Below are 17,838 nucleotides of genomic sequence, written 5' to 3' on the forward strand. Positions count from 1 at the left end.
TAAGACTGGGTTTGATGTATGGGTTTCTTAGTGCCAAATAATTTTCAGAGTGTTTACTTTTTTCAGACTGTTTACTTTTTCTTTTTTCACTTGATTCTAGGGCTCTCCAGGACTTCCAGGACTCATGGGTTCCAAAGGTGCAAGGGTTAGTAGTCTAATCAGTCCATCCTGATCATCCAACCAGTCCATCCTGATCGTTAAAAGATCAGCTTTTCACCGTAAGAGTTATACAGATGTCAGAAAGGAGTACACTCTGTATGGTTCCATAGATGAAGTTCAAGAACAGGTAAAACTAATCTGTAATGGTAGATGTCAAAGGAGTGGTTACCACATTAGGGGCAAGTGTTAAACCGACCAAGAAAGGCCATGAAGGAACCTCTGGAGTGATAGAGATGCTCTGTGTCTGATGAGATGATGGTATATAAAACTACACGTAGGTCAACATTCGTTAAGCTATTCAGTTAAGCTGTTCTCAAAAGATTGGAGCACCTCATTGCATGCAAATTGTACCTTAGGAATCTATCCAAAAAAGCTGAAAATAATCTCAATGATATCTTTTTAAGAGTTACATAAATGTGAGATTTACAAAAGTTTGTTAAACGTTTAGTGTTTGTTTTCCCAATCATTTTGAGCTATTCCCAGTTATAGTGGAGGAAAAAGATTATTGCAATGGTAAATAAATTTATGTTTATAGATTGAACATTTTTAAAGTTTTTTTTTGCCACCCCCTCCTTTTTTCTATGTCTTCAGGGAATAACTGGATTGCCAGGATTTTCCGGTTCTCCTGGACTTCCAGTAAGTAATAGGAAAAATCTGTAGCTAGAAAATTTAAAAGTAAGCTCATTTTAATAAAGATGTTAAAACAGTCGTGCAAGAAAATGTGTTCTGATGCATTTGTTACATGAAGAAAATAGCACCATAGGATGGCATATTATATTAGTGTGTGGATTTTTACGACATATGAGTCAAACTGTACTTCCTGAAATACAAGCAGAACAGGATAGGATAGGGTAGGATAATTAGTAAAGTATATGGTAAGTCGGCCCTCCATATCCATTGATTCCACATCCATGGATTCAACCAACCAACTGTAGATCAAAAATATTTTAAAAAAACAATAAAAATTGTACAAACTTAAAAACCATTACAGTATAACAACTATTTACATAGAATTCACATCGTATTAGGTATTATAAGTAATCTAGAGATGACTTTAAGCATACAGGCGGATATGTATAGGTTATGTGCAAATATTATATCATTTTATATAACAGACTTGAGTATCTGTGGATTTTGGTATTCATAGGGGTCCTGGGACTAACCCCCACAGGTGCTGAAGGAAACTATATGTTACAAGCTGATAGAATAGGATAGGATAGGGTAGAATGAAATGATTGTATTTAATAGCACAGAATAATAAAATAGTTTCATTTGTGCACACTTTCCTCTTCTGTTTCCCTTCCTTTCTCCCCAGCTTAAAACAGCATGTTAAGGGACTCTTTTATTTTATGGATAAAAGGCTTTTGCTTTATCTGAAATATCCACATCTCACTTGATGAGTCTTCATTTTAGTCAGCCTGTTCGGTTTTTTATTACTGGAATTATATGTAAAATCACAATGTACATTTACTACTTAACCATTTAAACAATCATTTATATTTCAAGAGCTATTTAAATCAGTCCATCTTTTCTCTTGGGTTCAGTGCTGTTTCTTGGGATGACCCTCCTCATTGAGACTTGTTCTTCTTCCAGGGCACCCCAGGCAATACTGGGCCTTATGGACTTGTCGGTGTACCAGGATGCAATGGTTCTAAGGTAAGTACTTTTCACACAGAAGATGATTAATAAATGCTTTGCAGAATGACTAAATCAAGGTGAAGTTGCAATGAAAGGCAGACAGGCTTCCCTTGAAACATTCCTTTAGGCCAGAACCAACAGTATAATTTGGAGCCAGGAAACTTCCCATTTTCTTTCTTCACATTCCTTGCTTTCTAATTGTCTTTTAAGGAAGTTCTCCCACAGAAAGAAAACTTGGAGCTCAACTGGTTGTTTTCATCTGAGGCTGTGTATATCAATCAGAAACCAAAGCTTTGAGCGCAGAATTAGTTTTGGGGAAGGAATGACTGAGCTTTTCAGTGTTCACTCACCTCCTTTTGTTTTCTAACTGAGCTCTCCTTTTCTCCAGAATGGTGGCCATGAATGAACTAATTACTCAAGTTTGAAGGAAACAGCAATTAAAAAGTTCTTGGCGCAATTAGACTTTGCCATTTATGCACAATTTGAGAAACAGTATTCTAATCCTGTTTTTAATTAAGATAATGGTTTTTTGGTCTTCAGCCTCATGACCCAGTAGCCATAAGGAATTCGGGTTACTTTGTCTAGATTTACCATTGCAAGGTTGGAAGCGAGAAACAGGAAAAATATCTGAATAGGCTCTTCTAGAACAACTAAGAATAATAACAAACTTTGTATGTCTTTTAGGGTGAGCAGGGGTTTCCAGGACTCCCAGGGACACCGGGCTACCCAGGGATCCCGGTAGGTTTGCATGTCTAATCCCCCACCAAAGACATAAAGCATAAATAAAAGTGGTCTACTCCATATGGCCATATACACAAATCTGTCATGACTTTAGGGAAGTCTGGGGTAGCCATAGTAGACATTCAACTAATAGTTAGGGAATGGATGAATACATGCCTTATGAGTGTAGGGTTAGAGGTTGAGACTTTGTTTTGCTTTTGAGACATCCAAGTGGAGATGCATGAGAGGTACTTGGATTCACTCAGAGAAGAGGTCCTAGCTGGTGGTGAATCAAGGAGTCAGAGTGAGGAGAAAAGGGGCTTAGAACTAAGACTTAGCTCCAGCAGTGATGTTGAGATCATGGAGAATGATCCTGTAAAGGAGGAGCGGCCCTGGTGGGAGAAAGAAAACCAGCAGGAGTGCATTATGGAGGCCCAGGAAAGACCTATTGTAGTAGAAGGGAGTGGCAGACAGCTGCTGGATGCTGTTGCAAAGTCCAGTCAGAGGAGTACTGACATGTTGGCATTGGTTTTAGCAACATCAATATCATGTCTGACCTTAGCAAGGGACAATTCCATGGCAGGATGGAGCAGGGGGCAGATTTGGAACTGAAGGATGGGTGGGAAATGAGCAAAATGGGAAGTTCACAGGTGAGACAAAGGAGAGACAGGACAGTATGGTGGGAGGTAAAAGATTAAGGGAAGACTTTGCTTTGTAAGCCTGTGGGAGGTGTATGGTGCGGAGAGGATGCACAATAGCAGAGAGGGCAGAGCAGACCGAGTAGGAGTGTGTGCGTTTGATTTTCCTCTAGTTGTTCATAGGTTGCTTTTTTCCTAGGGTGCTGCTGGTTTGAAAGGACAAAAGGTAAGTCATTGGTGGAATGCTGTCACTGAGAATCTCTAACTGTACATATGAAAAGGACTTCTATGAAATAATGAGACTTAAGTCATTACAAATAAGATTTCGTAATCCAGACCTTAATCATTCAGAAACAATAAGAATTGGGACATGATATTTATTCCTATTAAATAGCTCCTTCTGGCTCTTGTCATAAAGAGTCTTAAGGATACAGGGTTTGTATCATTGTTTAAAGAAATAGGGTCTTGGAGAAGAAAACTGACCTCATGCTCAGGGCCCCAAATTCTAGGGCAGGGATTATCACTATTTTTGGTATCTTGGGAAATGATTTATTACCCCTGCGTCTTTCTTCTTTCCACTGTAAATTTTTGTTTTTTTTTGAGATGGAATCTTGCTCTGTTGCCCAGGCTGGAGTGCAGTGGCGCAATCTCAGCTCACTGCAACCTCCACCTCCTGGGCTCAAGCGTTTCTTCTGTCTCAGTCTCCCAAGTAACTGGGATTACAGGTCCATGCCACCACACCCAGCTAATTCTTGTATTTTTAGTAGACATGGGGTTTCGCCATGTTGGCCAGGCTGGTCTTGAACTCCTGACCTCAGGTGATCTGCTCGTTTTGATCTCCCAAAGTGCTGGGATTACAGGCATGCGCCACTGTACTGGGTCCACTGTAAATTTTTGATTTTAGAAAATATGAAAATGCTTTGAATTCTTCATAATGGAATAATTACAAAATCATAAATCATTTCTCTGAGTATATATCTTGAAAAGCACTTTTATCTTTGAAGAAGTATAGCTTTGAATAAGCACTTGAAGGGGTTTTGAAAATATAACATTGATGATGTTTGATGAACTTCTTCATTTTCAAGGGTGCTCCTGCTAAAGGAGAAGATATAGAACTTGATGCAAAAGGCGACCCCGGGTTGCCAGGGGCTCCAGGACCCCAGGTACAGCACTTCAGAGAAGGTCCCTATTATTCCCAGTTTTTCACTCTGTCTCTCTCTTTTCGCCTCTCTTTCCTCCATCTCTCTTTTCCCCCATAGGTCCCTGTCACTCTCTTAAGAAGATTTTAAATAGAAATTCCTATTTATTCTATTTACATGTCTGGCCTCATTTCATTCTAAAGCTTTCACCCTATTCTGGAAAACTACATGATGCTGATATGCAAAGATGATTTGAGTATGTTTTTCGTCCTCTTCTTCACTCTCAGTCACCAAGCTTGCCTGAATCTAACAGGAATAGTTATGTTCCACTTAATTTGTATTTGTTGAAAATAAGGGTAGGTTTGTATCACACATCGAATATCATTTAAATCTGTAATTTTAAATAACAGCCCTATTTTAAAATTTGCATAATGATAAATAAAAGGTTTTTATTTAAATGCAACTCTCTCCAGTTGAAGTGTTTGCTTTTCTGATTTATATGTATGTAGCCTGAGTATGATCCAAAAGGGATACAAAGAGACACAACTGCCTTTGGGGCTGTGTGTGCTTTACTTTGTGATTCAAAAAGACCCTTTCATAGACCTAAACCACAAGTGCCAACTTTCAGGTTATAATTATACATAACCAAAATTAACTAGTTTTATACACACACACACACACACACACACACACACACACACATATACGTATATATATATATATATTTTTTTTTTGATTTTTGAGAAGGAGTCTGGCTCTGTCGCCCAGGCTGGAGTCCAGTGGTGCAATCTTGGGTCACTGCAACCTCCACCTCCCAGATTCAAGCAATTCTCCTGCCTCAGCCTCCTGAGTAGCTGGGACTACAGGCGCGGGCCACCATGCCCTGCTAATTTTTGTATTTTTAGTAGAGATGGGGTTTCACCATGTTGGCCGGGCTGGTCTAGAGCTCCTGACCTCAGGTGATCCACTAACTTCAGCCTCCCAAAGTGCTGGGATTACGGGCATGAGCCAACATGCCCAGCCAATTAACCAGAATTATTTTAACTTAGTTCAGAATTGTATGTAGAAATTCCTGGGTAGACATGGGATATTTGCATAAGTGAGTTTGAGTTGAGGCTCTTGAAATCCTATGTGGTGAGCCATCCCAACTGAGGATGTGAAGTTAGATTAGAAGCTGCAGAAAACGCAGAATGATGCAATTAGGAGCTATTATAGCTTCTGAGAAGAGATGCAGGATATGGTGGCTCTTGCTTTTTTGCTTAAAAAACATTGAAGAGTCCAGATGCTGAAGGCAGGGGATCCAGGAAGAAGAGATAACAGTAATCCGAGATATTGATACATTCTTTAAATGTGTATTGATTATTGTCTATGTATTAGTCATTGTGATGATGCTGAAGATATAATGATGGTACATTTGATTATACAAGAAATATTTTTTACCTGCCAATTACATGCTAGGGGCTATTTCTAGGCTCTAGGAATACAGTAGGGCACAAATCAGCCAAAATATAGATTTAAGGCTGGGCGCAGTGCTCATACCTGTAATCCCAGCACTTTGGGAGGCCAAGGCAGGAGGATCACTTGAGGTCAGGAGTTTGAGACCAGCCTGGCCAACATGGTGAAACTCCATCTCTACTAAAGACACAAAAATTAGCCAGGTGTGGTGGCGTGTGCCTGTAGTCCCAGCTACTTGGGAGGCTGAGGCAGGAGAATCACTTGAACCCGGGAGGCAGAGGCTGCAGTGAGCAGAGATCATACCACTGCACTCCAGCCTGAGGACAGAATGAGACTCTATCTCAAAAAAATAGGTAGATAGAAGATAAAAGATGATAGATAGATAGATAGATAGATAGACAGATAGATATTTAAAAATTGTACGAACCAGGCATAGTGGCATGTGCCTGTAGTCCCAGCTACTTGGGAAAGCTGAGATGAGAATGTCTCTTGAGCCTAGGAGTTAATAGGCCAGCCTGGGCAACATAGCGAGACCCAGTCTCTTAAAATATATATATACAGCCTTCATAGAGCTTACATTCTCATGGAGGAAACAAAAAAAGTATAAATGAGTAACTATGGCATGTGAGTAATAAATGCTAAAGATAAAAATAATGCATGAAAGCAGGATAGGAAGTGTCTGGGTTGGAAGGTGGGTTTCAACTTTGGATAAGCCGGAAGGCTTTATGGAAAGGACAACAATTGCATAAAGACAAGAAAAGGAAAAGGGAGTGAATCATACAGATACCTGGGAAAAGGGGATTATAGGCAGAGGGAGAGCAGGTGGCAGGCCCTAATGTAGGAGTATGCTTGGCCAAAACAAGAGAGAGAAAGGAAAAGGGAGAAGAAAAGAGGTGGGAAGAAAGAGAAAAGCAAAATTTTGAAACGTCTGAAGTAAAGCAACTACTTTGGTCATTTTAGAAACGTTATCGTCCAGATGGTCCTGCCAGCCTGTTACACATGGCAACACTTTTTGATGTTTGTTATCATTAGCTGCAGCCACTGAAAAGGGAGGTGTTATGCTCTTCTGATTTTATTAAAATATTTTAATGCATTTAATTAATGGACATTGTTATTAAGTGAGAAGTAAATTTAAACTTATTCTTCTCTCAATTTCAAGGGTTTGCCAGGCCCTCCAGGTTTCCCTGGGCCCGTTGGCCCACCTGGTCCTCCGGGATTCTTTGTGAGTATCAAGTCATCCTTGCTACAGACTCTGTCAACTAATAGATTCATTATTTATTATTAAAAAGTTATTAAAAGAATTTTTCTGCTTGGATGCATTTCTTGCCGTCATTTTCATTTGTGGATTTTTCTAGGGCTTTCCAGGAGCCATGGGACCTAGAGGACCTAAGGTAGACTACAGTTCATATGATGTAACAACTAGCATATGCTACTCAATCTCAAAGCCAAACCTGGTCTGCTTCTTCATGTGGGTCACTGTTAGGCACCTCTCTGGAACTCACAAGGATTCCTAGCAGGGAAGAGCAAGGCTAGCTGCTCTCACCTCGCTTCTCCTTGCATTTCAGTAACTTGATCCCTGATACCAAGAGTCTTAATTCAATTTATAAGAAGCTACTTATCAGGAAAAAGGCAAGGATTCTTAATCCACAGGTTTTCCATTTCTGATCATCTCACACTGCACATTATCCTCTGAGTTTTTGTAGTGTGCTGCTTCACAAAGCCAACCTGGTCTCATGCTAGTAAGTAAAAGATGACTATTTGTGTGTTCATTACACAGGGTCTTGCATGCATTTCTGTTAAGACCAGGCCAGGCGCATTGGCTCACACCTGTAACCCCAGCACTTTGGAAGGCCGAGGCAGGTGGATCACTTGAGGTCAGGAGTTCGAGGCCAGCCTGGCCAAACGTGATGAAACCCCATCTCTGCTAAAAATACAAAAATTAGCTGGGCATGGTGGCGCATGCCTGTAATCCCAGCTACTCAGGGGCTGAGGAAGGAAAATCGCTTGAACCCGGGAGTCGGAGTTTGCAGTGAGCCAAGATAGCACCACTGCACTCCAGCCTGGGTGACAGAAAGAGGCTCCATCACAAACAAAAAAAAACAGAAGTGCAATTGTTAGTTTAATTATAAAAATGTTGAGTAAGGTTGAGCCCCAACAGGAAGTTAGTCCTAAACACAGTATCTCTTACTACCAGGTAGCCTTTTATTTTATTTCTTTCCTTTTTTTTTTTTTTTTTTTTTTTTTTTGAGATGGAGTCTCACTCTGTTGCCCAAGCTAGTGTACAGTGGTGCGATCTTGGCTCACTGCAACCTCCACCTCCTGGGTTCAAGCAATTCTCCTGCCTCAGCCTCCCGACTAAGTGGAATTACAGGCATGCATCACCACTCCCAGCTAATGTTTTTGTATTTTTAGTAGAGACAGGGTCTTACCATGTTGGCCAGGCTGGTCTCAAACTCCCGACCTCAGGTGATCCACCTGCCTCAGCCTCCCAAAGTGCTGGAATTACAGGCGTGAGCCACTGCGCCCGGCTCAGGTAGCCTTTTATATGAAGTATTTTCCAAGATACTTTCATATTTATTATCTCATTGATACACACAAATGCGTGCACGCGCACACACACACACACACGCACGCATGCACGCATGCACCCTGAGAGATGGATAGGTTCTGGTTAAGTGAATTGTCCAATAGACAGTACATGGCAGAGCTGAGGTTTAAAGAGTTTTGATCTAGCTTTGGTCTAACAAGGGGAAGATCTGCGTACTCAGTGGTGAAAAAGCAAGCAGATAGTAGTTGAAATGATGGATCAGCCATCATTAGTGAAGAAACTATTCGCATTAGACTCATGTCACTAAATTACTAGTGAAGTCGGGTAGCTGGAATTCTATTCTTAGATTCTCTATTAAGTATTGAATTTCAGAATCGTGAAATGCAGCTACCCATTCTTATTTTTAAAACAAGAAAAGAAGGGCATCAGGAAGTTAAATAGCCGGCCAGTGGGATTAAAACTAGCTAATGCAGAGCCAGAAAAATATGCTCTGAGCTGGGCTCCTTTCCGTCCCCCACACCACTGTGTGTCAGCATTTGCCATGTAAGCTTTCTGCACCTCAAGAGCTCCTCCTTTAAAAGAAACATATCAATGCTCTTCTCTAAGAAATGACTAAAATAATTTATCATTTTAAAATGAAAGTTAAAATATAAATGCTCAGTTACAAATATTGGAACTTTGATGGGTTTAGACTATTTATTCATATTTATTTTTAGAAAATAATTTGGTTTTGTGTTTTCTTACAGGGTCACATGGGTGAAAGAGTGATAGGACGAAAAGGAGAGCGGGTAATTTAAATACTATGTTTTATTAGCAGGCAAGATATTTTATGTCCCAGAGAATATCAGCCTATACCGTTTACTTACTGGCCAAGCTGAAATTGATGGGCCTTCATTTGTTCTATCTTCCTGTATAAGCACTAAAGGGGAAAAGTGGACCTTTCAAATGTAGTAACATTGAAATGTTGATGCTGTTGTTTATTTTCTCACTCCTGAGTGTTTTTGTCTGTAGGGTGTGAAAGGGTTAACAGGACCCCCGGGACCACCAGGAACAGTTATTGTGACCCTAACTGGCCCAGATAACAGAACGGTAACTCTGCAATTTTATGATTAGTGTTGTGCCTTGCCGTGTCTAGGACGCAGTCCTTGTGACCCTGTACGTCTTTTACAAGCTCTTGTTATCTAAGCCCAGCTCAGCCCAGCTCCCTCAGCCAGCCAGAACCTCCAGTATTTATTCCTTCCCGTCCTTTACTCATAAATCCTGGAAATATTATACAGGGAAGATCTGAGGCTCCAGCTTGGGCAACAGAGTGAGACTTCATTTCAAAAAAAAAAATACTTAAAAAAAAGTTTGCAGGTAATTTCAGTGAGTTCGCAAGTATAAAATTTGAAATGTGAGAAATGGAAGGTGTATTGGGTTGCGTTAACATGAGGCACATTCATAGTCTGTAAACCCAGTTTATTGAACAGATAGAGGATTTGTCCCACTGTTGAATCAGTGAAATCTCATTTCATCCATCTGTAACAATGTTGAACTCTTTCTTTGGCAGGACCTCAAGGGGGAAAAGGGAGACAAGGGAGCAATGGGCGAGCCTGGACCTCCTGGACCCTCAGTAGGTTATTTAAAGTTATATTGTCCCCATAACACATAAAGTAGAACCTTAGTATTTAGTTTGATGTGTGTTTTGTCTTGTTGTTTTTTTTTTTTAAGAAAGTAAAGGAATAAAAGAATGGCTACTCCACAGGCAGAGCAGCTATTGCTTTTAAGTCTTAATATTAGCTAAAATACAATAACATTTGACCGCAGAGATCATGAATACACTAGAGTTATTTTACAGCCACTCCTAGCTGAAATCCTTGCACTGTTGTACATGCACCCAATGCCGCCCATCTTATGACTTATCTTCAGCATCAGCTTTTTTAGCATCTGCTTTTTAATTACTATTCATCAATAAGATTTCTCTCTTAGATGGCTCAGCACTTAAACATGTTTTTAAATGGCAGAATAACCAAAAGGGACAAATTAATAAAAATCAGTGTAAGTAAAAATTCAGTAATACATAAAACTTGACATGGCTCTAATTAATACAGGGACTGCCTGGAGAATCATATGGATCTGAAAAGGGTGCTCCTGGAGACCCTGGCCCGCAGGTAAATCTGGAAGTTCGGTGTCATGTGCAGCTTTGATTAGTCAGGACTTGGGACTCTTTAGGTTACAGGAACAAGATACCCAACTCAAACTAGCTCCAGTTAAAAATTTTTGTTCTTTAAGATTTGGGAGGCAGGATTTACTTGCTCAAGTATCTAAGACGTTCAAGGCTAAAACAGGGTTCAAGGACTTCAGAGCCTGAAAACACAAGGGCAGGACTCCCTCTCCATCTCACCTCTGCTTCTCACTGCATATCAGCCTCATTCTCTCCTCTGGCAGATGATCTTCCATGTCAGGGGAGATGGGGAGAAAGAGCTACCCTGCAGCAAACAACTTCAGACTAATGGCATTAGAGGAGAAAGAGAGCTTCTTTCTCCCTGGGTCCATTTATAAAATCCCAGGGAATTCATCTCATTGGCCCAGCTTGGTCACACGTCTCACTCTGGAAAAAAGGCTGTGACCAAGAGAAAAGGGTACTATAATTGGCCAGGCCAGTGGGGCAATGGGCTACTGAGACTGACAGTGCCATCAGAACCACCCAGAGGGAGGGAAGAGCAGCCCCCACAAAGGAAATAGGGCAATCTGTGACCAGAAGTGGGCGGTTGGAAAAACGGAAGCAGCAGGGGCCCCCACTATCCCACCCAGATCCATTTTGGAAAGATTTAAATCCATATATTGTGTTAAATCTCTAAAGGTTATACATGTGGAAAAGTAAAATCTACAAAAATTATATATAAGCAAAAGAATGTATTTTTTTGCCTGAGAAAAAATATTCAATGAACACGATTTTTAAATTTTATCAGGAAGGGCAAATACCATAAAAGTCAATCTAAACTGCCGGTTGAGATACCACACTGTATCTTTTATACATATATTTAAATATAGGCACACCTGGGGTCCAAGGAATTACCAATATTTCAAATAAATAAATAAATGGACTGTGAATACCTTCCTTTTTCTAGGCTTCCTTATTTACTTCTCTGCCCAGTGTGTGTGTGTGTTTTTTTCCCTTCCAAGTTTAGGGTGAACAGCATCAGCTCTAATTTAAGTTTGGCTGTTAATGTCCTTCCATCCTTCTCTGACTTTCTCTAGTTTCCCATTCTGACTGGCTTCTGCTTTCCCTGGAAAGAGAGGGCCATTGTGTATTCTGTGGCTAATAGTTTTTCCTTATAACACCTGGATGAAGATCTTTACTCAGACTTTTCATGCCTGAGGTCAAGAGGAGATGATCATATCACTTAAGATTTCCATATTTGTAAAGCTAGCCATATTTATTAAATTTCATGTTTTTGATTTGTTTTTGCTGTAGGGAAAACCCGGAAAAGATGGTGTTCCTGGCTTCCCTGGAAATGAGGTATAGACTTGATTTGGCCCACAGAGGCAGTAAAAATGTCAGTCCTACTAGCTGAAGAAGGATTTTTTAAAGTGACTAAATAGTTATAAACAAACAAAAAGCTTACAGCTTTTAAAAACTGCATTTGGGAATCATGGTTTTACATCTCCACTGTGAAGAGAGATCATCTGAGCACATTCTTTTGTTTCAGAGGAGTTCAAATTGCACCTGCTCCCCCTAGAAGCAGCTGGCTCCTGTGTCTTCTGACCCATTTCCCTTTGTTCTTTTCTTTAGGGAGTCAAGGGTAACAGGGGTTTCCCTGGATTAATGGGTGAAGATGGCATTAAGGTAATCCTCTCCCTAATATCCTATTTTAATAGGTTGGGTTTTGCCTATGCTTTTAATTTTACCTACAACCCTGGACCTAAGTACAAGGGACTACAATAACAGACTTCATTCAAATACCCTACTAGGTCTGTTAAGAAGAAAAGAGAGATGTGGCGACTTTACTTAAACATTTGAAGGGTGTTCTTGAGGGAAAGATATTAAACTTGTGCTGTGTACTTGAAGCTGTCTGACTTAGGACCAGTGAGAGTCCAGCTTTCCATGAGGAAGAGGTTGGAAAAGAACTACAACTGTAGGAAGTTTGTGGTTATTTGAGATCAAGCGTAGGCTAGAGTTCACAAGTCTTAATCTGAGTCATGATACATTGAAAGGTCGTGATCAATTAGTTGTGAACTGTATTCTGCACTTCTGACAATATGTTACAAACATTTTCAAATCATGTGTAGTCATGTATTGCTTGAAGACAGGGATATGTCCTGAGAAATGCACCATTAGGTGATTTTGTCATTGTGCAAAGATCATAGAGTGTACTCACACAAACCTAGATGGCAGAGATTGTTGCTCCTAGGCTATAAACCTGCACAGCATGTTACTGTACTGAATAGGCAATTGTAACACAAAGGTGGGTATTTGTGTTATCTAAACATAGAAAATGTGTAGTAAAAATATGATACTATAATTTTATGAGACCACTATCATATACACAGTCCATCATTGACCCAAACATTGTTATGTGGCACATGGCTATATATGTAGGTATATGTGCAGAGTCAAGATTTACCCTTTAATAGTATCACTTCCAGTAGAATTCTGAAATGCCTTCTTGAAGGAAAGGGGGTTTGTTACAGCTGGGACACTTGGAAATGCATACATACCTCTAACCTGGGTGCGAACACAGGAATGTGCAATGAACATGAACAAGCATTGCAGATGGTGTTGTGAAAGAAACCTGGAGAACCACCAGGGCAATAACAACTTCTGTACAACCTTGTAGTTGGGATTCCTTACTCCGATACGGGCTCTCCAGGAAAATTATTTAAAGTCAGTGTCCCTTTAACTTTAATTTGGTTTGTACATAACATCTAAATATCAATATATTGTCCATTTTAACTGTACATCTTGCTTTTTATATGTAAATACTTTGGGTGAACATATTCACAATTTGTAATTGTCTTTCACTGTAGGGACAGAAAGGGGACATTGGCTCTCCAGGATTTCGTGGTCCAGTAAGTGTGATTAAAGACAATATCAATGCTATGTTTGATCAAGTTCTTTAAAGTAGCAAGGAAATTTTGAATCAGTGTCTCTCATTAGCTGTGTGAGAGAGAGTGTAACATTTACCTTGTTAACAAACCAGGGAAGAAAGTAGCTGGTCACTATGTGTCCCCTTTGACCAAGGGGTAAATATTTCTATCTGGTCCCTGGAAGGCACTAGTGATGCCCATGCTGGGCTATGGAAGAGAAGAGAAGCTTTGTCTAAGCAGCCCAGGCCCAAGGTGATCCTGCACCTTCAGGGTAGAGGAGGACAGTGAAGCAACAAGGAATGAAGAAGTCAGCTTCTCCTCCCCTCCACCTGGGCCCAGGTTATGACAATTCCTTAGCAGAAGCTAAGCTACGGGTTTAATATATGGTCAGCCAAAAGCAATCATTCCAGCCCAAGCTCTGTGTAGCAGGCAGTGCTCCCCTTCCCAGCGGACAAGTATTTCATGTCAGCTCCTAACTGCAGAGCAGCCACATTTTATATTCTGTGACTCTGCAGCTGAAGAAAAGGAGAAAGGGGACCCAGACTGAGTGCTGGTGTCCATTCATCTCCTACCTCAAAAAACAGTGGTTCTCACATTCAGTGTGCCAAGCAAGGCTGTCATGAATGGTCATGCAGGCTAAACAAAATGGCACATGGTGGCAAAAGGGTCATGAGGGGAAAGGGTGTCCTGTTAAAAATGCAGTTCTCAGACCCCCATGCTCAGTAATGTAACTCAGGAATTGGAGTGGGGCCTGGAAATCTGCATCTTTACACTGAAAGTAAATGATTTGGATGCATAGAGCCCCTGTCTTAGTCTGTTCCGTGCTGCTACAAGAGAATACCTGAGATAGAGTAATTTGTAAGGAACAGAAATTTTTTTCACAGTTCAAGAGGCTGGGAAGTCCAAAATCAAGATGCTGGCCCTTGGTCTGGTGAGGGCTTTCTTGGCTGCATCCTCACATGGCAGAAAGCAGAAGGGCAAGCTGGCCTGACGCTGCTCGAAGCCTCTTTTAATAGGGCCTTAACCCCATTAATTCTTCATGGCCTAATCACCTCCTACAGACCCTACCTCTTACTTCTATCACATTGATAACACCTAAATTTTGGAGGGGGCATATTCAAACTATAGCAGTCCCAAAATACTTTAGTGGAGTTGCCAGGAAGATTAAATAACTATTTTGTGAAATCACTTAGCACTGTGCCCATCACTTGGTAGGTGCATGCATATCATTACAGATTTCATGGTGGACATTATTATATTATTAATATAATACTTTTGTGATTTTATATATATTGCTTAACCGCAAGGCTCTTGTTAAATAAATCAACAAAGTAATTGATCCATCTAGCATATGAAAAAACAAAGAGGTTTTTTTTTTTTAACCTTTGATATTTCCACCTTTTTTCCTTCAAGATAAATATACTGAATGCTAAATGAAATCTACCTTTTCATTACATTTCAGAGGAATTCTTAGCACTCCTCACTGTGTATTTTCTTATATTCAATTCCATATAACTCTGTTTGCAGCTTCTACTAACCTCAGAAGAAGTTCCACTTAGGAAGGAAACGGTTAAGAACACCAGCAGTAGGTCCACTGAGCATGTCAGAAACAATATTCCTCGATTCTTGCAGGTCAAGGGTTCCCTGGAATTTAAAGAAACAATAAATACAGTATTTTTTGATGTGTGGGTTCCATACACTTCCAGAATGGAAATAAATTCAGTCCAACAGGACCAGCATTTTTGAAAAATGAAGTAGAATAGAATAAAAAGTATCAGGGTTGACCACATGTTGTAATAATAAGTCATTATTTTGTGAAACTTTAATTTTTCTATACATATACACACATACATGGGTATGTATGAATGTGTACATATAAATGTGGGTGTGTAACCTGAGTCACATCATAAAATGTATTTCTAATTGAAAGCCCATAAAATATCTGATACTGTGATACCACAAAGGTCTACTTATTTAAATTTTTCCACGTACATTTGCATGACTATCGTATACCTGCTAACATGTAAACCTATGAATTCAGGAAAATAAGGAAGCCATCTTTGGGCCAAAATGAAGAAACTGAAGTAATTATGTTTGGTGAGCTGTCCATAAATAGCTATCCTTTCTCTGTATTCGTTTCTTTCTCCTCTAAGATAGAATATTATGACACATACCAGGAAAAGGGAGATGAAGGCATTCCAGGCCCACCAGGGCCCAAAGGAACTCGTGGCCCACAAGGTAAGAATAAATTTCTTCCCAAAGCATTTGCTGAACATATTTCTGGTTTTCTTTCAAGGTAATAAATAGCATGTGCTTATGGAATTGACATGGGTGAGGAAAGGGAAGGGAGATCTCTTCATTTTCATAGAGGTGTTATTTTTTGATGTCTCCTACTCTTCATATTTTTATTTCATAGGTGGTATACCAGGAAGGTAACTAAATTATCTATATGTAGCAAAGCATAAAGTTCAAATCTGTCATGGAAACACTTGCTGGAGGGCAGGAGGAGGGAGTGCAAGGCATTGGCAATCGCAGTGGGATTACGAAGGGAAAAATGGAGACTGCGAACAAACTCACACAGAGACTTGCAAGGGGGAACTGAAACCCTGGTTTCCTGACTCTTGAAGCAATGATCTGTCCTTGATGCCATGAATTATTGTCACATGTACTTATACTGTATCACTTTGGAGAAATCCAAAAGTTCTAGGCCAATCCCTGTCATCTCTGGCTACATATTGAAAACCCTGGGAACTTCTATAATGGCCTCGTCAAGGTCCCCCGCTGTGATTCTGATTTCATTGTCTGGAGGAGGGCTCTGGACACTGGGAGATTGTAAAAACTCCCTGGACTAGTCCAGCGTGCAGCCAGGATTGGAAGCCACTGATCTAGACAAATTATTGATATGAAGAAGATTTCAAAGGAAAATTTTACTTAAAAGAATAAAATTTCCCAGTGTATTTAAATAAAAGGACAGATGAATACAGATATTGATATAGATTTTCTTAAAAATCTGGTACACTTACTGTAAATCACTCACATGTATATATAAAGGAATTATAACCCCCAGGATATTACGGGTGGAAGCAATCTATGATGGAACACCAAGACAAACTGCTATCCTGGATGTTCCAGCACTGTTTGATTTTCTGGCGTCTACACTTCCAGCAAAGTGCTGAACACAGAGCAGGCTCTTAGTAAATCTTTGCTGAATTATGTGAAAATGATAAGGTGGCATGATTTACTTTTGAGTGTTAGACTTCTAAGATTAGTTTTCTCTTGTCTAAATAAGTGAAAATTTCTAATATTTGTCTAGGTGAGAGTAGGAAAAAATATGAAAACTATATTATTAACTATCATTATATTGTTACCCAAGATTTCAAAAGTGGATGGGATAGCATTTATATCTTTCTAAGCAATTAATTAATGTTATATATTCCCAGGTCCCAGTGGTCCCCCCGGAGTTCCTGGAAGTCCTGGTATGTCCATGTTTCTTGGGGTACAAATAGAAATGCTATTACAAAGGAAAATAAGCTGTTCTCTATTAAGTTTGCATTATTTACATAAGACAAATGTTTCATTAACTGATCTAAAAGTATTTCCAGGCTGGGTTCAATGGCTCACGCCTGTAATCCCAGCACTTTGGGAGACCAAGGCAGGTGGATCATCTGAGGTCAGGAGTTCGAGACCAGCCTGGCAAACATGGCAAAACCCCGTCTCTACTAAAAATACAAAAAAATTAGCTGGGTGTGGTGGCGTACGCCTGTAATTCCAGTCGGTTGGGAGGCTGAGGCAGCAGAATCACTTGAACCTGGGATGCGGAGGTTGCAGTGAGCTGAGATGGCACCACTGCACTCCAGCCTGGGCAACAGTGAGACTCCATCTCAAAATAAAATAAAACAGTGTTTTCAGCTTCTTAAATTGTCATCTTTGCAATTTTAGTGGAAGAAGGAGTGGAGCTGATACAAACTGATACAGAAATGCTCTTTTTCTCTTCTCAGCAGTTTTAACTTTTTGTAAAAGCCTTATTGTTCGGGAATTTTACAGTGACTTTGAAGTATGAGCAGGGGCCTTGAAACTCAGAGGAGGTACAGAAATAGAAAACAATGTCATGGTAATGAGGTTGGTTGAAAATGATAGTTTTCATAACATATCACGAGTTGCATAAGGATACCTACATTATACTTTTTCTGTAAAGTTCTAAACTTTCGTCTGTGACTTATTAGAGTGTTTACCTTTTGAGAGAGGAAAAAGAGTTGGATCAGGGGTGGTCCACAGGGACTCATCAAGTATAACTGTAGTGTGTTCTTTTTAATGAAAACAAAACTAAGAAAAAAGAGCAAAATTTGATAAACTACTGGGCAAGTGCCCTGCCACTGATCATATTTTTCTTATATGATGTTGTGTATTATACTACTTCATAATTTTGAAAATTAATCAGAATAAAGCATACTGCAGAACTATAAGTATACTA

At 39.9% G+C, this 17,838-nt stretch overlaps 1 protein-coding gene across 1 annotated transcript in view; it reads left to right on the forward strand.

Annotated features, from left to right (window-relative positions):
* The window catches only part of COL4A3 (collagen type IV alpha 3 chain), a 90,843-nt gene that overhangs the window by 20,344 nt on the left and 52,661 nt on the right, over positions 1-17,838 (forward strand). The window contains exons 4-20 of the mRNA XM_030802314.1: positions 101-145; positions 751-795; positions 1,753-1,815; positions 2,482-2,535; positions 3,355-3,381; positions 4,241-4,318; positions 6,909-6,971; positions 7,105-7,140; positions 9,044-9,085; positions 9,309-9,386; positions 9,847-9,909; positions 10,388-10,447; positions 11,755-11,799; positions 12,073-12,126; positions 13,308-13,349; positions 15,521-15,605; positions 16,808-16,843. Coding sequence (XP_030658174.1) covers positions 101-145; positions 751-795; positions 1,753-1,815; positions 2,482-2,535; positions 3,355-3,381; positions 4,241-4,318; positions 6,909-6,971; positions 7,105-7,140; positions 9,044-9,085; positions 9,309-9,386; positions 9,847-9,909; positions 10,388-10,447; positions 11,755-11,799; positions 12,073-12,126; positions 13,308-13,349; positions 15,521-15,605; positions 16,808-16,843 — 916 coding nt within the window. The remainder of the gene's footprint in view (positions 1-100; positions 146-750; positions 796-1,752; positions 1,816-2,481; positions 2,536-3,354; positions 3,382-4,240; positions 4,319-6,908; positions 6,972-7,104; positions 7,141-9,043; positions 9,086-9,308; positions 9,387-9,846; positions 9,910-10,387; positions 10,448-11,754; positions 11,800-12,072; positions 12,127-13,307; positions 13,350-15,520; positions 15,606-16,807; positions 16,844-17,838) is intronic.

This window comes from Nomascus leucogenys, chromosome 22a, assembly GCF_006542625.1.
Source record: "Nomascus leucogenys isolate Asia chromosome 22a, Asia_NLE_v1, whole genome shotgun sequence".
In the NCBI taxonomy this organism is placed as follows: Eukaryota; Metazoa; Chordata; class Mammalia; order Primates; family Hylobatidae; genus Nomascus; species Nomascus leucogenys.